We start from the raw sequence: 25,732 nt of genomic DNA, 5'->3' as shown, positions 1-25,732 counted from the left end.
GAGAGGAGTGTTTTTTATAGTATAAATCGCGCCCCTTGATAAGAGGAGCAACATTTCGATTGCAGAAATTATCTGTAAATTGCTTCCAATCAGCAACATTGTTTCATGACTGTAGTGTATCAGTACGAGAATGGGTTCATCAACAGGATATTGTTTCTGCATTACTGTTTTAGGAGCATCAAAGGCCATATTTCTTCGTATATACTATCTGTAAATCGCAAGTGTTCTGTGATCGCTTTTCTGTTTGCTGGATGAAAAACCCAAGTTTCCGGGAGAATAAACCATGCTACCCTCTCTTGAGACCGACTAACTCGGTCAAGTTGTGATAAAGACCCATAAAGATTCCTCGCCTCATTAACAGGATTCGAACTCAGGTCTTTTCCACCCGGTGTGGGGAGGACAGCGATTCTACCAACTGCGCTACCCACGAGGGCCAATTGTACAAAACAGGTTCGGAACATAACAGTGGATCAGCCTACTGCGTTGGCCTCTCCACTCACCATATCTTAGTCCAAATGAACACCTGTGGGGCAGGATGGAAAGAGCTCTTTCTAGTCGCGATCTGCAACAACTGTGGGGTGCAGTGGAATGAACATTGACTAGCGTCCCAGTGGGACACGTTCAATTCGTGATTGCAGCCATAGTACAGCGAAATCAGGCTGTTCTGAGGTTTAAAGAAAGTCTACTCTCTATCAGTTAGTTGTAATTAATAAGTGGCCACTCACTGTTGGTACAGCCGACCGGACTAGCCGGATGGGTAAAGTGCTTGCCTGGCAACCCAAAGGCCGCGGGTTCGATTCCGCCTCGGGCTTGGATCAAAGTACTGCAAAAACCTTGGGAGGTGCATTATGGCCACAGAAGCCAATGCGCCAACAACTACCAAAAAAAAAAAAAAAAACTGTTGGTACAATATTCAATCACTGTTGAAGGTGTAAATGAGTAAGTTGTGAGATTATGATAGGATTCATTAAATGACAAAATGAGAAAACTTTCTGATGGTCACTCTAAAACTAAAGTAGTTTTAGAGTGACCATCGTCACTCTAAAACTACTTTAACATTAATTCTGATTTCTTAGAATTTGTTCTGTTTTTTTTTTTTTTTTTTTGGGATTGTATGGCTAATGTTTGTAAGTTTTGATAGTGAAACATAAAATTCCTGACTGGATGATGTTAATTCTAAGGTTGGAGAAGTGACGAAATTTGAAGATGTAGAATGCATCGGATGAACCGATTAGAAGGGACAGTTTTTTTTTTTTTTTTTTTTTTCTCTTTTCTGATGGTGTATCATTTACGATCATTTCCATGGCTGAGGAATTTTTGATTAGCATGATTATTTTCAATATTAGAGCAAATTTCCAACTTCATTACTCTTGATTTCGTCGACTTGGGATATGACCAGGACTGTCAGTAACATCTGCTGGATTGAATTTATCATCTACAAATTTATTTGGATTAATGGAAACATTCCACACGGAAATAAGCTGTTTGTAGCTTTTTCAAATATTACAATTTTTGAATTAGCATTTTTAAAAACTTGCTATTTGAGTCAGAGTGATAACGAACACATATTTAGAATTATCAGTGAATGCTGGCCTGAACCTGCCAAATGATGGTGGAATTGCAATCTGTTTAAGTCTTTTGCGATGGCTTCATTAGTGCTTGTTTGATCTCGTTTATCACATTAGGGTGTGCTTTAGGCAAAATTTACCCTGGAAAAAAAATTAAAAAGAGGGATCCTTCGAGCACTCAGCCACCCAGCACTGAGGACTATACTCGTGCAACATACAATACGAGATCCTCCAGGACAGACTGCACTAATTCCACAAGAAATAGCTGTAGTCGGTGACTCTATTGTAAGTAAAATGGAAAATATAATTTGTAAAAAGGAGAGGTGGAATAGGGCCAGGGATATGTGATTAGACCATAAAAGGCTTCCAGACCTTTTATGGTCTAATCTTGTACTTAAATGTTAAGCCTGATAAGCCTTCTTCAATTAATATCATGAATAATTATTGAAAACAACAATGGTCCCAAAACAGAAAATCGATCACAGAACACATACAATTTTACAGACAGTATACACGAAAAATGTGCCTCATCTCTGTAAAATACTATTCTATTCACAAGCACAGACATTTTGAGAAAAATTCCATGAACCTTGCAAAGTCTTTCAAAGTCTTTATGGGTAAGACTCTCGACTCGTACTCCCTCCTATTGTGTCTGGGTGGGATTGCAGACACTTTCAAATTTAATCCTCACGTGACTTTTTCCCAACATTGAACTCTACATGTTAAGTAAGTTCATTGATCTCCTACCCTTGATATCGTTAATGCCCATGCGTACAACAATATCACCTTTTGTGCCCTTAAAAGATGATATCTGCTGTACAATGTCGATTAACATAAACCGAATTAATAAGTCTTAAATGTTTGGAAAGAAAAAAAAAGTTACCTTGGCAACGGTACTTGCAAATTGTATTATGCTAACGTCGAGACATTTTGGAAGGCAGACGATAATACTACAGGAACTGTCGTTTGGTTGGTAACCTCTGCGCTTTTTTGATTTTTTTCGAAACCTTTGCAAATCCAGTATTAAGTAGTAATAAAGCTACAAAACACTACTAATATGAAACTATTTTTTTTTACCTAATTCTTTTGAAATTCCTATTTAACTAACCGTCAGTAATTTTTAATTTTTTGGTCCGCGTATATTGCTTACTATTGGTCAAATACGTGTTCATGGTTGTTTTGGTATTACTCGCGAGTTGGCTGCCCTCATGAGCCCAGCGGTGTGCAGGGGCATGTTTTCTCTTTATTATTAAACTATCTTGCACTGCCGTGTAATAAATAACTTTTTATTGTAATTATGATTAGTCGAATAATCAGATTACAAAATCATTCCTCTCCCGATCACGAAATAATAATTAAATTTACTAAATAAAATAGATGTAAGGAACTAATGGTTACAAATTATTACATACTTTGCATCCAACCTGCACACATCATGATCTCCTAAATTATAATTAACGAACAGCCGACAAAAGAGAAATGTTGTTTACGTCAGCGTCACGTGTTCAGTGGCATTAGCTAATTGCTCACGTGACTGCTCTCGTATGGCAAGTTTGGATATATATTTATCAGTTCATTTATTTTATTTTTTACTTATTATTTATTTATTTATTTCTCTGTTATTTATTTTATTTGAAATTATTAAATTACAATTCATTTATAATACCTGCTTTCCATTTTATCAGTGTACTCTGACCAAAGCCATTAATATATATTTGCCCACAATCTCCACTCAAGCTTAGCATATATACAGACATATCATAAGTCATTCGAAAGGTCTTGACGAGAAATAGTTTATGGTATTAACCATAATTAATTTATTTAATTATTAATTAGGATATTACGATATTACGATATTACGATATTAAGTAATTGAATGTATGTAGGACTGCTGCCGGCTAACTTGAATGAGTTTCGCTAGTCGACCGCTTGAATATTATGGCGTGGCAGTAAATTCCACTGAGTATTTTCGCCACTTTATTAAAAATTAATAAATTTATGGATTGAATAAATTATTTGCTGATCATCAAAATGTAACTTTTTAACAAATAACGATATAAATAATTTATTCAAATTAATAATTTGTTTAATAATTAATAATTTAATTTAATAATTATTATTTAATTCATTGAAATTATTGCTTATACTATTAACCCATCTGTCTGGTTGAAATCACTGCAGATAATAAAGTGGTTACGATTGCTGTATTTCAACACCAAGTAGAGCAGGTCTGTGTTCGCATACCCGTCAAGGTCAGAGGAATTTTTATGGGCCTTTTCACACCGTAGCCTAGTTAGTGGGTCTTGCACATGGGTTGTTTAGCTCCATCACCCGAAAACTCGGGTTTTTCATCCAGTAAACCGACCATAGTATATACACAATTTAAAATGGAATACACAGACGCCTCGTCGTCTTAGTTACTTTGGCACAAAAACAAAACAACACCTTGGCAGAATGTTGGGAATCTGTGATATACTTTTGCTTCAACAGCAGGGTTGGATTTAGAAATAGTTTCGACCTGATATAAAATTCAGACAGAGTAGCGTCTTTACGGGTGTTTTGAAAGTTTAAAATTAGAATTTGGGGGGGGACAATGAATCTTATACAGAAATGAAAAATCCCTTTAAAATTTTTCTTATCGGTTTTTTAAGCATTTTATATGGTCATTACTTCTTAGGGCCAAGTATTTATTCTTCTCATATTTTTTTTTTAATATAAATGAATCTGAATCTGAAAATCTACTCTGTATAGTTCAGGCCAGAAGAGCCTACATAGATCGTATACAACCAACTAACATAGGGCGTAGTGAAATGATTAACGTGGGCAGAGATAATTACTTATTTTTTGCGGGATGCACGAACAATTCTGAAGGGCTAGTGTACCGCATTAGCGTGTACCCCACAGATTAGCGACTTTACTAAGTGAAATTTATTAAATATTTTCACTGATTTCTCCTTGTGCAATAATACGTGATCTAATCATATTTATGATGGTTCGTATCAGTGTTCAATTTTGTTAAATCTTATATTAATGCATCTCCATTAAGCATCACCAGTATCATTATTTTCAAATAGGTTTCACATAACCCTGTTAACCTGTGAAAGATGACACGCGTACTCTAAATCGTTTGTTGTCTATGGCCAGTTTGTATTTTTTAAGGAATGAAGTTTTCCTCTCAAGTTATCGGAGGATAATACAATTGTAATGTATTATCCGGAGGATAATACATTACATAATAGTGCAATTGTAATGTTCATGAGTGTTCGAAAAAGTGGAGGCCGGAATTCCGAATGTTATGGAAGACAGGGGGAGGGGGGGAATCCTTAATTACCTCTTAAATCGGGACTATAGTTAACCCCTCTCAGACAGAGTTAGATTTTCCTTATGAATCTCATCAATTTTGTCAAAATTAGAAAGAAAAAAAAAAAAAAAAACAGGATAAATTCAAATCTATTCCAAAAAAAGAATTATGTTTTTGGTACAAAATAATAGCGCAAATTTTTATCTGATAGCTACTTGTGCAAAACATATCAAACAGAAGGAAACAGCTAGTCAATGATATCTGTTTTCTTTGGCCCATGTAAAAAAAAAAAAAAAAAAAAATCACAGTATTAACTTGGAAGTAACCGCTCTGGTATATACAACGTAATTTATTAATGTATACATTTACACAAAAAATGCTGGAACTTTCAATGTCCGTATTCATACAGATAAACACCTAAACAAGGCATTCATGACGAAGAAAACCTTGTAGAAGGATAAGTATCCTTGATCATGGGCATCTCTAGATATCACTGATAGATCAAACGTTTTTTGTGTTGAGGTTGAGTACCATTGGGTCCCCTTGGCAACAGAAGATGGCGAGCCTGAGATGTCAGGAAAAAAGCTATTCAAGTAGGAGAAAGCTGTTCATGAAAACTTCTAAGGACGAGATCAAAGCTGAGACCTCTCCACGGTGTTATCCTTAGGATCATCTTTGACGATAGCCCAAGGCTGGATTTCTGCCGATGCAAATAACAAGAACACTATAGCTGCCACCGTGAACATTCCACTGGCCACATAAAAGACAAAACTCCAGAGGAACATGCTTGAAGGCTAGAAAGAAAAAATTCAAAAATCCTGTTAACATTAAGGTATGCTTAATCATTTTTCTCTGTCGTTGAAGCATTGTTCTTTAAATCATGTACTTACCCCGTGATCTAAAATTATTCCTGCAACGAGAGGAGCAAGAAATGAAGCTGGTCCTCCCATACCGTTGATAACTCCAAACATCACTCCTGAAAAGTATAAATTATAAATGAAGCAAAAAAAAAAACAATGTTTGATACTGTGAAAATACTGTTTTGTCATTCCCGATAGAGACCAATGGGTGAAGTTAGCTCTAAGTTCATATAGCAATATTAGAATTCTTAAACATCATTTGATTTCTCACCTATTTCCAAACAGAACTTAACATTTTACATTTCAGTCGCGTATTACGTTTAAAAATAAACTCTCAATATTTAAGGAATTTAAATAAAAACAATTGACGTGTCTAAAACTCGAAGAAAAACGAACCTGGAAACTCCGGAGCCATGTCTATAACAATAGGCAAGTCACCTCCTGCAACTATACCAAATAAAGCCATAGCCAAAACCAGCAGAATTATAACGAATGTGCTGTTACACCCAGCAAATGGAACAGCTACAAAACATATTGCTGGACCCAGCAGGCCTGTAAAGTAAATAAAAAATATATATTATTTGGTAAGACCAAAAATTTACAGACTGCATTAAAAAAGTAAAATTTGTTACCGACTATTTCAAGAGGTCCAAGGATTAATTCTAAATCTTTGGACAATATGGAATAGTCGAAACAGCCCAAAAAGATTCCACGATATCGAAAGATTAAGTCTAAATCTTTCGACACAGTGAACCTTTTCGGGCCAAACTGTCAATGGGCATTTCTACAAATACTACAAAGTATAATGGAAGATATGCAATGAAAAAACGGTGAAGATCGATGACTGCTCTTACGCGGGTCTAAATATACGACAATTACTGCAAATAACAAGATTGCTTAACTCTTTGGCTGCGTATTGCTCATATCTAATTCCTCTAATTCTTTCTTCTTCCCAAAATTGGAATTTGCACTCAAAGAGCGAATATTTCAGTTATGGAGCACTGAAGATGACAAAACAGGGGCGCTAGAAGTGCTTCAACGATGAAAGGATTGCTGGGCTCGCTGTATCGAGTCTCATGGAGACTACTTTGAAGGTTGTAGCATAGAACAGCTGGTACTGACATTATTTTATTTTTTAAATATACCCAGTGATCGTACCTCGTATTTTGGTCAAATACTTCTGAGAAGACTGTAAATTAATCGTGCTGATAGGTTTTTCTTCATCGATGAATAAATTTTATACGGAACGTTTAAAATTCATTGGACATTGCGAAAAATGTCAGCAGAACCAGCCAAACAAACCTCTTTTATAAATTTTAAATGTAAGTATATACAGGAGGTGCACAAAATAATGAAAACATTTGACATGAAAGGAGTAGTTTTTGTAATGGCTGTATGACGTATTTATGAACATGCAATGCTTTTTTTTTTACAGGTACAAATTTGTATTACTGTGAAGGAAAGAAGAAGATAAAAGCTGATGTTTATTTAAAGGTGATATGGATACATGAAGAAAATGACCGACCTGTGGGTCATTTTCTTCATGTACCTTTTTATATCGCTAAAGAGGTGGATTTCCAAAGAGATCATTTGGATTTCCAAAGATCAAATTGTTGGTGCACGTTTATCAGGGGCATCGGTGACTAAAACTGTTGTTTAATATATACAGGGTAACTATATCGAAAAACTATTAAAACCATTTATTCGGGGTCATCAAGAATGTTAGTTCAAATGTTAAGCCACCGAGTGAAAAAAGCACATTAAAGTTCCTCGCGTCATCGACGGGATTCGAACCTGGGCCTTTTCCATCCAGCGTGGGGAGGACGGTGACGATACCACTGTGCTATCCACGCAGACTAACTGTATCGAAAGTGATGCATTCATTCACCAAGTATGGAAAAACAAAATCTGACAGGACGACTTATGGTAGAAAATTGAAGCTGACTGAAAGAGATCGCCGGACACCGAAAGGGATTGCAGCCTGAAAACATAAAACTACTGCCTTAAAAACAAAGTGAGTCTCACCAATCCAATTCCTACAAAAATAGTTCGGAGAGAACTTCATAAATCTGTAATTTATGGCAGACTCGCTATTTCCAAGCCACTCGTTACTGATAGTAAAGCTAGATAGAAGATGCAATGGTGCTGGGAACACAAAATCTGGCCACCTGATTATTGAAAACATTTCATATTTTCAGACGAATCATCATTCATCATTAACTTCAACATTCAACATCGGAGCGAGTGTACGTTTGGCGAAAGTCAAAAGAAGCTCATCAATCTGACTGTCTTGTGCCAATAGTCAATCATGGAGGAGGATCAACAGTGGTTTGGCAGTCATGTCTTGGTATTCTTTAGGTCCTATCATAACTCTGAACGAACGAATGACTGCCACTGATTACCTTGTTATTCTGAATGACCAATTTCATCCTATGGTGCAAGCATTGTTTCCCACGATCGATAATACTCCAATACAGACAGCCAAATGTGTGCAATCTTGGTTTGAGGAACATGCAACTGAAGCTAAACGTCTCCCATAGCCTGCACAATAACTAGACTTAAATGTTATTGAGCCACTGTGGGCATATTTGGAGAGGAGAATGAGAAGCAAATTTCTTCCACCTTCATCACTCAAGGAACTGTAAAAAGTCTGCTTCATGAAGAATAGTCCAATGTTCCTCTTAAGACAGCTGAATATTGATTTGAATCTATTCCACGCAGAATACAAATTGTTTTAAAAGCAAAGGGTAACCCAATACCACATTAGTACATATCTGTAACTCTTATCACAGGGGTTTCCATTATTTGGTCCACGCTTTTAGGTTCCTTGCTGCTATGTTAAAAAATCACTAGGATGGAGAATGGTGAATTAGATACTCATAGACAATCAATTTGTTTAAAGCTTTCTGCAATGAAATAAACACCTTGATCACATGACTTCAAAAGTTGGTCTTTCAAAACGTGTATCATATTAGCAGTTCGGTGTGCATTAAAAAGCAAAAGCAATCAAGGATTCGAGGCGTCAATATATTGTGCTCTATTCTTCAGTCAGTTTTCTGAACGAAAAAGCCGAGAGGTAAAAACCATTCGAACTCAGGCCTTTACCCAGGGTGAGAGGATGGTGATTGCGTATGTACCATCTGGTTCTTTATTTAAAATAGCTTTATTCAAATGATTTACAAAGCTGGTAATTGCATTTACAGTTTCTGTAAATGCAATTTTTACTCACCAACCACTTCAAATAGCTTCCTGGTAGTAGTACGAGAGAAGTACTTCCGGTTGATGACAACATCAGAGAACCAACCTGCCATTAATGTACACGCACTGTGTACTACGTACACCAAAGAATTTACCAATCCGTTCTAGAAAGAAAATATTCATAAAATTTTAATGAAATACTTGATTTAATTGAGTGTTTTGTAATATTTTTTCCGACACGCTCACAAAGATGCCATAAATTAAATTAAATAAATTAAACCAAAAATTATTATGAGCGGTGGCGCTATACCTGAAAGGTTTAGCGCCACCGTTTACCAAACATTTAAATATTTAAAGAAAAGCGTGTTTAATTGCTTAAAACTTTAAACGTGAACATGCACATATATACAAGGTGGAGTTAAAAAGAAACGAGAAATATTCTTTAAATCATTTATTTTAAATACAACGATTTCAACGTTTATCCCCTTCAAAGTACTCTCCAGCCACCCCTATGCAGTGCTCCCTTCGCGATTTCCAGGATGTAAAACAGCAGCGGAAGTCCTCGGAAGATGCCACCTTTAATTGATGAGTTGTGTTCTTCTGAATGTCTGCTAAATCCTCAAATCGTTTTCCTTTGAGGTGGATTTTAATTTTCGGGAACAGAAAAAAAAAAAGTCGCACGGTGCCAGATCTGGTGAACAAGGCGGGTGCTCCAATGTTGTGATCTTGTTTTTCGTTAAAATCTCTCTCTCTCACTGCGACTGAGGAATTACAGGAGAATGAAACATTTAACAAAAATTTTTAAAAACATTTAAAAGTCCAGTATGCTGGGAGACTATTTCTGGATACAGATGAGGCCATCTTCTAACCATTACAAAAGAAAAAGCAGAAGGGGAGGGAATAATTTATTTTTACGCCATTTAATTGTAATATTTGTTTAAAATTTCATTCAATTTTTCAGTATTCGTAATCTGCATTTCTTTCTAAATCCCTTGGCGCTAGACAATATCTGACTTCAAGTTGGCACATTCAGTTCATCAGAGAGATGCCCCAATATTTTGGGAGGAAAAAATCTTAAAATTTGTTATCCACTGTAATAGCTGTATGCAAATTTGTAACCCATTAAGCCACGCTTCCTAGATGCAACGATACATCGAAGTGAAAACAGAATTCAAGGGAAGTTTGTGTCACTATAGTTTACTATAGTGACACAAACTGGTTCTCTGCACCGGAATGCCACAAAGAAAAGATATTTGGCATGGAATGTTGGATTTTAAGATAGCTAACCCGCATACGAGGGATGTTGTTCACTATATCCCAATCGACAGTACACGCCAACCGTTACATGACACCTTGGCAGCTCCTCATCCTGGGAAAAATATATCGTCTGTCTACCAAAATTACTGAGCAGAAGAGTTGATGTTCCCAATATATATGAAATTTTTACAGGTCCCAGATCCCATCACAGAAGCAGATAGAATTCTCGGTTTCCTTTGAGGATGAAAGTTTACAACCTTGCCTGCCTGAACAATACGTTTGAAGCTAATACCTTGAAATAATTTAAAGACCTTAACACAGACCCGTACAAAGTAACCGAAAATAAGATATGCAAGAAAGCAATCCAGGAGAACCTTTATCGCGGCCTCGAGTGAGCTACGCCTATACCTTTATGGGGATGTCTATCAAGGAAGAACTAACTGTGTATTCTCACTTTATCCGAGGAACCAGTGACATTCACTTTGCATTTCTAGAACTCTCCTATATAAAGTCCAAATGATCCAGTAGACTGGTGTGCAAAATTTAAGGACCAATCAGGTTTTCACCTGCACCTTCTCATAGGAGTGGTCTGGATATGGGAAAAGCATACCAAAGGAACCTCGTGAGGTGCAGAAATGATGAAGGAAACAACACCGACACAACAACGGAAACAAAACGGTGGAAAGGGACTTTATTCAAAATGGCAACATAGCACTGGTTGCCATGATACATATGCATCACTGCCAAACATGGAACAGAGGGAAGAGGTGGTCCTCAGTGGGAGATATGGCCACCCCTAATGTCAATGCAGGCTTTGAACTGCCTCTCTATACTTAGGACAATGTTGATAAGTTCTTGCAGTAACATCATTCCTCCGTTAGCGCCATCTTCAGCTGGTGAATATTTTCTGGTGGGTGTGGTCGTGCTGTTACGCTTCTCCCCAGAGCATCCCATATGTATTCGATGGGATTTAGATCGGAGGGAACAAGCAGGCCAATCCATACGAACAATGTCCTCACTTTCCAAAAGCATATCGACAGCTACAGTGCGATGGGGTGTGGCGTTATCATCCATAAACACGAACTCGGGGCCAATGGCACCTCGCAACTGACGCATATGGGGAAGGATTACCACAGTACAGTAGCGTGCACCGGTTACAGTACCGGCTTCCAATATCTGGAGTTGTGTACGTCCATCCAAGATAATGCCTTCCCAGACAAGAAGACCTCAATCGCCATATCGATCCCTTTCAGTGAGGTTTGCGGGGTGATATCGTGTGCCAACCTCTCGTCAGATTAGCCGACGTCCAGAATCGCTGCTGAGACTGAATCTATTCTCATTAGTAAAGAGCACCTTAAGTAAAGATTTTGTGGATGTAACCTTTAGAAATAGTGTTGGTCCTTAAGTTTTGCACACCAGTATATTTATGTAAATATTAAATAATGGTAAACATTTTTGTACATGAATCCTGTTGTCGTATATATTATGGTAACTATATTTTGTAAGTACTAATTTTGCACCCTTCTATCTTGCATGCTATTCAGGGGGTGATTGGAAAAAAACCGAATAAATAATAATAATACTTTCAAGATTTATGAAACAAGGAACTGTTAAAACAAAAAAATTCCTGCTGACTTTTTAAGACTAAATTTGGTAATGTGAGATTTCGCTCCTTGTACCAAGCCAGCTTAGAAATAAAACGAAATAAACTGAAAGAAGGCAATAAAGATAAAACAAAGCAATCCTCGTCTCCAGCAGCATGGAAGCACTGTCCCCAATCCAAAAACACTTACGCCCACACCTACCAAAGAATAATTATCGTACTACCCACACCGGATGGAAAAGACTTGAATTCGAATCCCATCAATGAGGCGAGGAATTTTAATAGGCCTTTTTCACAACGTGGCTGAATTTTTGTTTTTTTTCTCCCAAAACTTCAGGATTTACGTCAGCAAAAGAAGTAATACAAAAAACAATTTCATTAGGGTCACCCAGAAAGTTATTTCATCTACTTATATGTATTGTGTCTGTAAATTGCGTGTGTTCTCTGGTCGATTTGCTTGTTTTGCTGAACCAGATTTGCCACGGAGTGAAAAAAAAAAAAAAAGGCCATTAAAGTTCCTCGCGTCATTAACGGGATTTAAACCCAGGCATTTTTCCACCCGGTGTGTAGAAAACGGCAACGATACCACTGCGCTACCGCGCAAAGAAACAAGTAATACAGGTAATTGCGTGTGTTCTGTGGCAAACCGACCAAAGAACGCACGCAATTTACAGACAATATATGTAGCTATTGTTGTTAGGTCTTAGGAGGCTATACTGTATGCAAATTGCGTGTGTTCTGTTCTGTGGTCAATTCTCTGTTTGCTGGACGAAAAACTCGAGTTTCCAGAAGGAAAAACATGCTACCTTCGCCAGAGACCGACTAACTGGGCTATGTTATGAAAAAGACCCATAAAAATTCTTGTCATCGACGGGACTCGGACCCAAGGTCTTTTCCACCCGGTGTGAAAAGGACGGCGATTCTACCAACTATGCTACCCACGAGGGCACCACATATACAGGGTGTCTCAAAAATACACGGCATAACTTCAAGAATGAGTTCCTCATATGTAGACAATAAAAATATTTTATAACAACATAGTTCCGGAAATGCTTGGTTCCCGAGTTATTAACCGGAATGTCTTATCTCTCGCAGATGATTTCCTTCATCACAAGGTATTGACAGAATCTTGTGGTTTTCCATTCCGACCATGTACTCAAATCAGGAGCAAGTGGATATGCACTTTATGGACGGTTTGGAGGAAGGCAATGCTCTGGAGGCTCGTCGTTTGTACCACAAAAGGTTCCCAGAACGAAGATGTCCAGACAGGAAAACGTTTGAAGGTATCGCTCGCCGCCTTTGTGAACGTGGGACCGTTACACCTCGTGCTGCCAACAACCAAGATCTCCGACTCCTGAAGTAGAGGAGGAGATTTTGGATGTTGTGCATGCCACTCCTGGAATCAGCACACGCAGAATAGCAATGCAACTGGCTGTTCAACATTCGACTATTTTTGGAGAGTGTTGCTAGAACACCAACTGCATCCTTATCATCTGCAACAGGTACAGGCATTTTCAACAGCAGATTACCTAATAATGTTCTGCCAGAGTTCTTGCAGCAGTGTGGTACAACTCCTCACTTTCCTGCCTTAGTGATATTCACAGATAAAGCACAGTTCACACGAGATGGAATCCAAAACTTTCACAATCAGCATGTATGGGCTGAGGAAAACCGACATGCAATTCTTCCATCATATCACCAACAGCGGTTCAGCCTCAACATCTGGGCGGATGTTTTTTGTGATAAGTTATTTACCAAGCATTTCCGGAACTATGTTGATATAAAATATTTTTATTGTCTACATATGGGGAACTCATTCCTGAAGTTATGCCGTGTCTTTTTGAGACACCCTGTATGTAAAAAAAATCTTTTTAAAAAGAGATAGACAATTTACAGGTGCATAAAATTGAAGGCGAATAAAAGAGCGTTAAAATCTATACCAAAAAAATCAAAAAACTTTACATCTGTTCCAGTAACATCAATTCCTTTCTAAAAGGGCTTCCACCAGACCCATGAAAATAAAAGGGAATTAATAAATTTTCCAAACAGTTGATCCTTACAACACACGTGGAAAAGACCTGAGTTCGAATCCTGTGGATGGTATGAGGAATTTTTGTGTCTTTTTCACAACGTGGCTGAGTTAGTCGATCTCAGGAGAGGTTAGCTTTTCTCCCGGAAACTCGGATTTTTCGTCCAGCAAACAGAAAGTAGACCACAGAACACCAATTTACAGACAATATACATGGAGCAATATGATCTTAGTTGCTAATTCTCCTAAAACCCTACTACAACTCCATCAACATGCAGCTAATTTTTAAAATTAGAAAAGTTCCTTTTGCCTTACCTTTTCTATAGAAAAATGCAGCACCACTTCTAAATACATGGGCAACTTCATAAGCATGCTGTAAAAACCCCAGGAACAAGAAAATCTCGCTATGATTACAGCCCAAACCGAAATCGAAGTGAAGATTTTACAATATGGCGCAGCCGGTTTCTGTGAATATATAAATTATGAATTTTAAAATACATAAGATGGTCAGAAAAAATACTTAAATATTATATAATTAAAGTCTGGGATTAAGTCGATTTATACAGAAGTCAGCATTTATATATTCACCTTTTTGTCGGAGAGAGGTGGAAGATTATTCTTGATGAAGGCAAGCTCTTTCTTTGTAATTCGAGGATGTTCATCGGGGGTTGTATGAACAAGCAACAACCAAAGGGTGCACACCACACAACCCACAATACCTGTCAATTAAATTAATTTCTGAGTTCTATAATTAGCAAGCAGAAAATAAATTATGTAATATCATTAATAACAATAATTGATTTTAAATTTCGATTGATTTAAATAATTTCAGCTGATGCAAGCTGAAATAATTTCATATACATTATACTTTCAAAAGTATAAATCCATCATAAATACACTATAAACTTACCAAAAACATAAAATGAAGAAGGCCAACCTCCAGCAAATCCGTGCTCACACAAGTATCCAGTAAGGAGCATCGTAATCACTGACCCACAATGAGCTCCTGTGGTACACAGGGATAAAAGGGTCCCTCTTTCTTTCACTGTAACCCAGCGACCAAAGAGAGTATAAATGCTTGGGTAAAACGTACCCTGTAAAAATGAAACGAATGCTTAACAATTTAGGTTTTAACAACAATAAGAAACTCTTTAATTGAAATTTTGTTCGATTCAGGCAGTTTCTAAAGAAATTGCAGTAAAAATTGCGATCCTTGCATTGATGAGATAAGAAATAAAGAAATCTCAGTCTTACAGCACTGTATTACTGTATGTTTTTCTTTCTAATCTTGTTGACTCAAGAAACAGTCCATTCTCATTTTAGTGAAATGAGAAAGAAATTTCCTCCTCAGAGCTTTACATGTTTTTGAGTGGAATCTCTAATTTTTAAAATGCCCTGACGAATGTCTTACAATTTTATGATGAACACTGGAGTCCCACGAGTATCTTCCCTAGGCCCCTTGCTCTCTGCATTTACTTGAGGAACCTTTTTAACATAACAAAATCGGATATATTCAATTATTAATAATTATTTATAATAAAATAAAAATATAAATAAACAGTTATTAAATATTATGACGTAGAAATACACGAATTTAAAAAAAAATCTGATATTTATATATTCGTGAAAAAAAAAAAAGGGAGCGCTTATTCCTGCGTGATTAAAGTACCTTTTAAAATGTTCACTTACTTGTAGCATGCCAAGAAACACTCTGACCAAAATCATTGGCATCACCCCTAGTGAAGCAACTAATGGAGTGATCAAAGTAAGGATAGAACAAGCCAGCAAACACCCTCCACACAATCGTTTAGCTCCAACTGTTTGCGATAACCATCCTCCTAATATCTGAGTTATACTGTAACCATAGAAAATCGCTCCGAGAATTGAACCTTGAGTTGATGCGCTCCATTTGTAAATTCCCTGAAATAAATAAATAAATCAGTATTTTACAAATTCAGAAAATTATCCTCAATATATACGAACCCATACAGCTGCAATCTCTGGTTATACTTGCGGGAACAGCATATAATTTGTTTGACTCGTAGTTTGTAAACTTAACGATAGATGGCGACACACGTCATGCTCTTGCAAAGTCACATCCTCATTAACGCCACTCGCTTTATCTGATGGTATTTACCATCAGAAAAAAACATATGGCGAACATTTCTAATATCTCGAATTGTGAGTCTCCATAACAAGTCTACTCAATCAAACTATATGTTGTTCCCGCAAGTATAACCAAAAATATACGCAATTGCACGAGTTGTGAGATTTTAATTTAAAAACACCATATTATAACGGAAGTTATATATGTCTATTTTTAGTAATAAAGAAAGAAAAGCAGAACTCACGGTTCTCTCCTTTATGAATGGGTCAATGTTTCGAACCTGGGACTGTAAAGTAACCACTATAAGATTTCTTCATCCTAAAAAATATCCAGGAGTTTCGTACTAGATAATGTAAAAAGATTTCTTAACCAACTGTGGTATTTATTTATTATGTGTTAAGACTCGATAATCAGCATGATAAAGCTGTCATGCTTGGAGATTACAAATTCATTAGGATTTCCTTTAATACACTTTGGAGCGACATGATTTAGTAAGATGGCGTCATAGAATGAGATATATTTTGTTTATTTTTCTCTGCAAGTGCGTTCGGTAGCAAAGGTTCTTAAAATGAGAACTATTTTAGCATTAATTCATAACTAAGTTCCCTCGCTCTTTAACAACCAGTTAAAACCAACTGTCTGGACGTCCATGCTCTGCTGCAGTGGTGGATCTGATGGAATGGTTTAATCACTGTTTTCAAAGCATGGTTTAAATTTAAAGAAATTTTTGAAAATATTAGTATTTAATATTCCTAAGTATTATTTTCGAAACAATAAAAATAAGATAATTGGGGAAATCTGTATAGATTAAATAATAAAAACAAGAAATTCTCGATTTAATGGACCTCTGATATAATGAACAGCGCCCATTTAAACTTTTCATCGGCATATAAGATCCAGTGACGTAACTTTGCCAGTCTGATGGTACCTACCACCAGTTAAAACATTTTAATTAATAATACAGTAATATTAATTCACAATATAATGAGGAGGCTGACCTAGCTTTCGCTTAGCAACACAGTACCAGATAACACAGGTAAACAAGTATTTTTCATTAGAAAAAAATATGTGTGGACATACACTGTGCTGCCACTTTATTAGGTACACCTCTGCTGTGCACACAAATGATTTGTCCCACAACGTTGTAAGTCACATGACCACAGTTGTGGATATAAATGCAGCAATATTTCTAGTATCCGTTAAGCGTACAAACCGTAGCAAGAATGGGGAAGAGGAGTGATCTAACGGACTTTGAACGTGGCATGGTAGCAGGTGCAAGACGTGCTGAACAAAGCATCTCTGAAACTGCAGTTCTCCTGAACTTTTCACGCACTACAGTTACAAGGGTGTATCGAGAATGGTGCAACGAACAGAAAACATCCTCTCAACGGCACTCCTGTGGAAGAAAATCACTTCTTGATGAGAGAGGTCAGAGGAGGATGGCTAGAATTGTGCAAGCAAACAGACGGGCCACAATGTCGCACATCACGTCAGAATACAACCTTGGTGTGCAGAACAAAATATCGAAACGGACCACTAGTTGCACTTTATTGCGAATGGGCTATAACAGCCGACGGCCACATCGCGTACCTTTGTTATCACTGAAGAACAAGAGAGCACGCCTCCTGTGAGCACAGCAACATCAGCACTGGACTATCGAGGATTGGAAAACAGTTGCTTGGTCTGACGAGTCGAAATTCCTGGTGCATCATGCTGATGGAAGGCTCAGAACTTTGCGAAAACAACATGGATCCATGCACCCGTCATGTCTGAAGACTACTGTGCAAGGTGGTGGGGGCAGTGTTTATGGTGTGAGGAATGTTTTCTTGGCACACGTTGGGTCTATTGATACCCATGGATTCACCCCTGAATGCCAAATCGTTGCTGACCAAGTGCATCCGTTCATGTTGACAGTTTATCCTCAGTCAGATGGTTACTTCCATCGGGATAATGCGCCGGTGCACAAAACCCGAATCGCTATGGAATGGTTCCAGGAAAATGACAGTGACCCTTCTTTGCTGCAGTGGCCCGCTTAGTACCTGGATCTCAATCCCATTGAACATCTTTGTGATGAGCTGGAAAGGGCTGCTACACCTCCGTCGAACCTCAAGGAACTGCATGCCACACTCATATCTGCATGGCACTCCATTCCTGCACGTTTTCAGCATCTTGTTCAATCCATGCCTAGACGAATTCAGGCTGTTTTGAAGGTGAAAGGAGGCTCAACATGTTACTAGGTAGGTATACCTAATAAAGTGGCAGCACAGTGTATGTAGGATACAAACATATATGTGTGTAGTTTTAGGCGCATCAGTAACTTAGGCCATAGTGAGCCAGTTATAATAGGACTGCAAATTGCATGTGTTCTGTGATCGATTTCCTGTTACCTTGTTACAACAAGAACCACTTAGAGAAATCGAAACTCAAAGATTCTGAAACCAGCTGGAATCTGCAATAAATACAGCATCCAAACCATTTCAAAAAAGAAACAACAGTAAACAATCAAAGATATCAGGCTACACTAAAAATGTGATACAGCAAAGAGAGTCTCAAAAGAAACATAGATTCATGTCACCGAAACACAAAATAGAATTCACTGAACTCAATAAAAGAGAAATTTGTTAAATGAGAAATAAAAAAAATCCAAGAATCGCAAATAGTAAACAAATCAAAAGAGACTTAGTAAATAACATTTCTCTGAAGATTTCAAGAAATGGAATCAACAATGGCAAATCCCGGATCCCATTCCTTAAAAATAAATCGGGGCAAACAACAACAAACAGAGCTGCAATCCTTAGAATAGCAACAGAATCCTATACAGAACTTTATACCAGCAACCTAAATGTAAACTTAAGGGAAGATATCCAATTACACAATCCTGAAGAGTGTAATATTCCAGAAATTACAAACAGTTAAATAGAACAGGCAATAAGACCGATGAAAAATGGTAAGGTGCCTAGAGGAGATCAGCTACCAGTCGTTCTGTTTAAAATTGGATTCGAAGTACTCTTACCTGAACTTTAAAATTATATAACAGTTTACTGTCAACAGAGATAATACTAAAGCAATGGTTTAACATCAGAAATAATTTTAATTCACAAAAAAAGAGGAAAGAGATATAAATAATTGCAGACCAATAAGTGTGATATTACATAATTTCAAAATATTCATTAGAATCATCCAAAACAGAATCTCCAATCAACTTGACGAGAACTAACCGTATGGTCAAGCAGGGTTCAGGAAAACTTCACAATCATCGACCACATCCAAACCATTAATCAGGTTATCAAAGAGTATCAAAAGGCATTTGACACAATTGAACACCAATTTCTTATGATAGCCTTGCAAAAACAAGGAATAGAATACAAGTACATCAGAATACTCCAAAATATCTACAGCAACAGCAATGCAACCATCAAGATAGAGCGAACAGGACCTAAATTAAAAATAGAAAGGTGAGTAAAGCAAGGTGACCCAATCCTTTAGTACTACAGATGGTATTCAGAAAACTCGACTAGAGTGATACCGGCGTAAACATCTTAGGCAGGCAACTAAACAACCTCCGTTTCGCAGATGACATAGCTCTCTTCTCTGAAAGCAGTTCACAACTGGAACGAATGATCAAGGATCTAAAACTCAAAAGCAAAGAAATTGGCCTAAAGATTAACTATGACAAAACAAATATAATGACCAACCATGTAGCCTCACACATCAACATCGGATTAAAAACACTAAACTACGAGAGCAGTTCACATATCTAGACTAAATAATATCCTTCACCAACAGAATGTACAAAGAAACAGAATCCATAATCAACAACTCTTGGAGAAGTTGCTGAAGTATGAAAGAATGGATGAAAGGAGATTTGCCTTCAACCTAAAAAGAAAGTTATAATCATAATCATACTACCCTCTAAGACGCAGCCTAAACATGGTCTTTGACATCAAAACAAGTAAATAAACTTAGGACATGCCAACAAACAATGGAAAGAGCATGCTGGGTATAACCAAAAAGACAGGATAAAATCTACCTCTATTAGACAAAAAAACTAAAATCAATGATGCCTCAAGACATCCCAGTTCTTAAAATGGAAGTGGGCAGGACATCTCACCAGAACACAAGTGGACTCGTGGGATGAGCTCACAACTGTTTGGCTACCAAGAGAAATAAGATATAGAGGAAGACAGAAAACCAGATGGAGAGATGAATTAACATCCCTCATGGGCAACATTGGCATTGAACAACATTGGCATTGACAACATTGGCATTGAACAACATTGGCATTGAACCGAAAAGAATGGAGAAAGTCGGGGCTGGCTTTTTCCCAGCAGTGGGGTACCACAGGCTAACACAACACAATATCAAGAATTTCTGTTATCTTGAAGAGTAAGGCTGAAAATATTAAAACTCAAAAAATTAATTACTCGTCTTTTCCACCCCGGTTTGGGGAGGATGGTGCTACACACGAGGGCTCTTAAGGTAAATTACTTATTCTAAAATGAGAAAGATGGGTAATAAAGCTTTTCTGAAACAGAGAATATCCATATCTTTAAATTCTTAATTTTTATTTTAATCTAAGAAACTTACATCTCTGTAGCTATAGGTAATGTTTCTTTCAAGAGTGTGGTCGGGACAAGAGGCCTCTGGTGTATAATTGACTTCTTGTATCCTTTCTATGGCGGTGTGATTGACCATAGCTACCATGGCCACACTCATCACCCCTCGATGAGCATATACTGTAAACATAACCCAAAAACTCAGTAATGTGAGCACGTAGCGAGCTGGGAACCATCCTGGAAGAAAGAAATTTCAAGAGATATAGGTGTTGTTTTCATTATGCAAATCACTGTTTTCGGTTTAAGCATTTACAATTGATATCATCTACAGCTGTAATTGTTGTAGTAGGGATTTAGAACCATCTGTTTTTCTGTTTTTCTGACGAAAAACCAGAGTTTTCAGGAGCAAAAAACCATGCTACTCTCACCTGAAACCACTAACTAATCCACGAGGTGAAAAAGGGCCATACAAATTCCTCACTTCATCAATGGGACTCGAACTCAGGTCTTTTCCACCTGGTGGTGGGGAGGGCAGCGATTCTACTAACTGTGCTACCCACGACGGCGTAAGAATTCGTGAACAATGCACCTTTGGTTAGAATTCCTTTCAGTTTTTCTTTTTTGAAAAAAAGACAGAAGACTGAAGTAATATTTCCTGGTGATGATGGTATACATTTCAAGATAACAGGTGGAGATAATACGGAAAACAAACAGTATATGCTTGCACCCTTATCTTCTTCTTTCTTAGTAAGATAATTTAATAAAAGACTCAGCAAACCCAGGTTTCATCCATAGTCACCAATTGCAAAAAGAAGTTATTCTGGTCATTATTTCACATGGTAAAAGTTTTCTACACAGTTGTCGTTCCATCGTTTGAAGAGATGACGATATATTGTCGAAGGATCCTTGGGTAGAAATCTCACGCTTGAGCAACTGGATATTCAAGTTTTCTTATAGAACTTATTACCATGCATGGGTTGACGGTTGGGAAAACAGAAGATTCTTGTTGATATTAGATATGCATTTCTCTTTTTCTGTAGATGTAGGTTGTTTCAGAAGTTAAAGGGATAATGAGAAGAGAAAGAGCCATTCTGTGCGTTTGGAGTCGGACAGTGAATAGATGTTGGCTGGCTGCAGCTCGGGTTCGGACTGGTTTGGAAGGCGTGGATGGAAATACAGTTGACAATTCTAAAGAACAGTGCCTAAGCAAGTACGCCTCCCCTTCCTTGTATCTATAGAAAGGGGGGGCCATCCGATACTGAACGTCTAAGCCAGAGAGTGAAATTAATTATTTTTAAGAGATGTCATTAATTAACCTGAGTCCTCTTTTTAGATGCAGAGGAAGTAATATTTCTGATTTGCTTATACCAAGGGAGGATGGAAGTCAGTGTAATCCCTAATAGAGATATGACCTTGTCTAGAAATCTGTGTCATCGAAGATAAGCATAGGAGGAACAGATTCTTTTTTGAGAGATATGAGACAGGACCGAGTTTTAGAAGTACTGAAATTAACAACGTTATCTTTGCCATCGGAAATTACCTGTAGGTCAGCAGTTAAGGAATTAGTGTTGGATATTCGAGAAGTTGAAGCTGTTTGTGCAGGGCAAGGTTTGTCAAACTGGAACATGGAATGCAATGTGTTATCATCATCAGAAAAATAATGGACAGCACTTCCAATGGAAGGTGGTTAGTATACAAGTGGAAAAGGCTAAGAATCAGTTGAAAGGTTAGTTGACAAAAAGCCATATACCGTGACTCTTGGAAATGTCATGATCAACTGCTTGAGTTTCACCCAACGTTTTTAATGAATCTATCCATGGAAGGCTAACATAATTCAGTATCATGCCAGTGGATGGACACTGAAGGAATTTATATTAGCGATCAATTCATGGAATTCATATTGGCGATCGAATCCTAGTAATGACATAAACAAATTTTATCAATTGTCAAGACCCTCCGAACTCACGAACTTCCATCTGTTCTTTTACAAAAGTTTTTCATTCCTAGAAGACGCCTACATTCACTGCTTCCTGTTCTGCTGTGAAGATGCCTAATCCAGCATATATACTGTAGATTCAAGGTACAGATATTCTTTAAAAATATCATGCGTGCTACCTACCGATATTTCCACCACATTCTGCCAATTATTTAAGAATTTAACAAAATTAAAAAAGACCATACTGCTCATAAAATTATCATACAGAACCGCTTTAAAGCGGAGCTGCAGTCTTGCCCACCATTTTCGATAAAGGCCCTAAAATTTACTTATATATTCAAACAAAAATTATTTGTGTTGCAAAAAATAACCAAAATTAATAAAGAGAATTTTTTTTCTCTTAAATATAAAACAAAACAATATACAGTAAAAGATGTTCGTATACACTGTGCTGCCACTTTATTAGGTACACTTACCTAGTAGCGTATTGAGCCTCCTTTAGCCTTCAAAACAGCCTGAATTCGTCTAGGCATGGATTGAACAAGATGTTGAAAATGTTGTGCAGGAATGGAGTACCAGGCAGACATGAGTGTGTCACGCAGTTCCTCGAGATTCGACGGAGGTGTAGGCCTGCAGTGAACAGCCCTTTCCAGCTCATTACAAAGATGTTCAATAGGATTGAGATGCGTGGATTGAGCGGGCCACTGCAGCAAAGAAAAGTCATTGTCATGTTCCTGCAACCATTCCATAGCGATTCGGGCTTTGTGCACTGGCGCATTATCCTGCTGGAAGTAACCATCTGGCTGAGGATAAACTGTCAACATGAACGGATGCACTTGGTCAGCAACGATTTGGCATTGAGGGGTGAATCCATGGGTATCAATAGACCCAACGTGTGCCAAGAAAACATTCCTCACACCATAACACTGCCCCCACCACCTTGCACAGTAGACGTCAGACATGACGGGTCCATGGATTCATGTTGTTTTCGCAAAATTCTGAGCCTTCCATCAACATGATGCACCAGGAACTTCGACTCGTGAGACCAAGCAACTGTTTTCCAATCCTTGATAGTCCAGTGCTGATGTTGCTGTGCCCACAATGAAGAACTCTTGTTCTTCATTGATAACAAAAGTACGTGTTGTGGCCGTCGGCTGTTGTAGCCTATTCGTCACAAAGTGCGACTAGTGGTCCGTTGCGATATTTTGTTCTGCACACCAAGGTTGTATTCTGACGTGATGTACGACATTGTGGCCCGTCTGTTTGCTTGCACAATTCTAGCCATCCTTTTCTGACCTCTCTCATCAACAAGCGATTTTCTTCACGAGTGCCGTTGAGAGGATATTTTTTGTTCGTTGCCCCATTCTCGGTACATCCTTGAAACTATGGTACGTGAACAGTTCAGGAGAACTGCCGTTTCATAGATGTTTTGTCCATCACGTCTTGCACCTACTACCATGCCACGTTCAAAGTCCGTTAGATCACTCCTGTTCCCCATTCTTGCTACGGTTTGTACGCTTAACTGATGCTAGAAAGGTTGTTCTGCTGCTTTTATACCCACAACTCTGGTCATGTGACTTGGAACGTTGTGGGACAAACCTTTTGTGTGCATAGCAGTAGTGTACCTAATAAAATAGCAGCACAGTTTAATCCCAAAATGTAAATAATTCCAATCTAGGGCCACAAATTTTTAACTAACTCAGGGGACCTGAAACTGCTTAAATTTACTGTGCAGTTATTCGTCAGTCTTCATATTTTCCTCTATTGCCAGTTGTCGTAGTAGCACATTTAGTAGTATCACCTTCTTCCCCACACCGGGTGGAAAAGACCTTTTCACAAGTGGCTGAGTTAATCAGCCTCAGGCGAGGGTAGCATGGTTTTTGCGTCCAATAAACAGAAAATCGACCACAGAACACTTGCAATTTACAGATAGTATGCAGGAGCAATATGGCTTTAGTCGCTGATGCTCCTAAAACTCTCTTACAACAATAAAAATTAATTGATTTTTGTCCTAGTCCTCCATTACACTCGAACACTCACCTTCGAAAGGTCTTTGAACGGCACTTGACAACTCATGAGCCTTTCCAGTTGTATTGTGTTTACGTCCATATTGACAGGCAACTTTGCACATTACAAGATTATAACATATTCGCGCATGCGCGTTGCAAATTATATCATTGATTTGCTCAGTCAAATCATGGAAAAGCGTGAAAGTTATTCTAAATTCTTTTACGATCCCTGCTTTTTTACCCCCCCCCCCCTGAATTATTATACTTGATCTTCAGGACTAATAAAACATTAGAAGGGTTATGCAAATGCATTCTTTAAATAATATAAACTACACCGGAATGGGCTAAAAAAAAAGTGGTAAAATCTGCTTCATTAAAACGGTTCTAAACATTTACCCATAAAAACAGCCTTCTCCTCTTGAATATGTTCCTGTACATCCTTGTCCATCTTCTCGAAAGTACCTGGCCTTTGTAATGGATACAAATAAATAGTAAAATCTAGTGACGTGCATAATCTTCAATGTCTGAAAGCTGCCATATATAAGCAGCAAGCCGGCTAAACAAAGTTGTAAATATTAATCCTTTGATCTATTGTGAAAACTGGAAAAATACCACGATGGGTAGTTGAGGAATGATAAAATAACGAAGGCAGAAGTAAAATGGAAACGCATATTATCACATCACCAAAATATGATCATGCGTTGTCTGCATGGAGCATGAGTAAGCTAATTTAAAAGTAAATGAACTATAATGTACAGTCATAAAAATGTTCACACTTTTATCGCAAAAATATCTCAGGCTTTTTTGCATTATTAAATGGTTCACTAGAAGGAAAATATGTCCGCTAATATCGAATCTTAATAATAAAATACTCGATTTTCTTTATAAAATTTCGTTTCAGTAAAATAAAAATAAATAATTAATTAAATACGTACGTTTATTTGGGAATTACATACCGTCTGCCTGGTATTCTCAATTATTGAAAATTTCTTTAGGTTTCGTTCTGACACCTATCGGCTGGAAGTAATATTACCTCTGTTGATTTTATGAAAATATTATTTAATAATATTTTTAATATATTTATGATCTCTTTTCAGTAGGATATTTTGAAATGAATTTTCCGTTGTGTACATTGTGAGACCTTTAGCAAAGCATTTGACTCGGTTCCTTATGAGAGGTTTCTGTATAAGCTTGAACAGGTTGGGGTTACTGGCAAGATTCTAAGATGGATTGGCTGCAGAGCAGAAGGCTGTGATTAATGACTATTGTTCAGATTGGCGTAACGTCAGAAGTGGAGTCTTCAAGGAT

The 25,732-nt window shown here is 37.5% G+C and overlaps 1 protein-coding gene across 1 annotated transcript; it reads right to left on the bottom strand.

The window, feature by feature from the left end:
• Positions 1 to 5,501: 5,501 nt before the first annotated feature.
• On the bottom strand, positions 5,502 to 24,872 carry LOC150077861 (sialin-like). Its single transcript, XM_090384383.1, has 10 exons — positions 24,821 to 24,872; positions 20,511 to 20,716; positions 15,506 to 15,736; positions 14,727 to 14,910; positions 14,405 to 14,535; positions 14,132 to 14,281; positions 8,959 to 9,091; positions 6,126 to 6,281; positions 5,760 to 5,845; positions 5,502 to 5,663 (listed from the first exon to the last, which is right to left on the bottom strand). Exons 1-10 carry the CDS (start codon positions 24,870 to 24,872, stop codon positions 5,502 to 5,504), a joined length of 1,491 nt encoding a protein of 496 aa, XP_090240509.1.
• Positions 24,873 to 25,732: the final 860 nt, after the last annotated feature.

The sequence above is a fragment of the Mastigoproctus giganteus genome, chromosome 11 (assembly GCF_048544385.1).
Source record: "Mastigoproctus giganteus isolate SK-2022 chromosome 11, ASM4854438v1, whole genome shotgun sequence".
In the NCBI taxonomy this organism is placed as follows: domain Eukaryota; kingdom Metazoa; phylum Arthropoda; class Arachnida; order Uropygi; family Thelyphonidae; genus Mastigoproctus; species Mastigoproctus giganteus.
Note: the sequence above shows the minus strand (reverse complement) of the source record. Positions and strands in the feature narration are given on the sequence as shown.

What these genes read in the sequence shown, in the direction of transcription:
- LOC150077861 (XM_090384383.1), bottom strand. Translation starts at nt 24,872, where the DNA reads ATGGACAAGGATGTACAGGAACATATTCAAGAGGAGAAGGCTGTTTTT. An exon ending in GGAGAAGGCTGTTTTTATGG is followed by an intron (nt 20,717 to 24,820) that starts GTAAATGTTTAG and finishes TCTTTCTTCCAG; the next exon opens with GATGGTTCCCAGCTCGCTAC. An exon ending in TGCATTTTTCTATAGAAAAG is followed by an intron (nt 9,092 to 14,131) that starts GTAAGGCAAAAG and finishes TTTTCTTTCTAG; the next exon opens with AACGGATTGGTAAATTCTTT.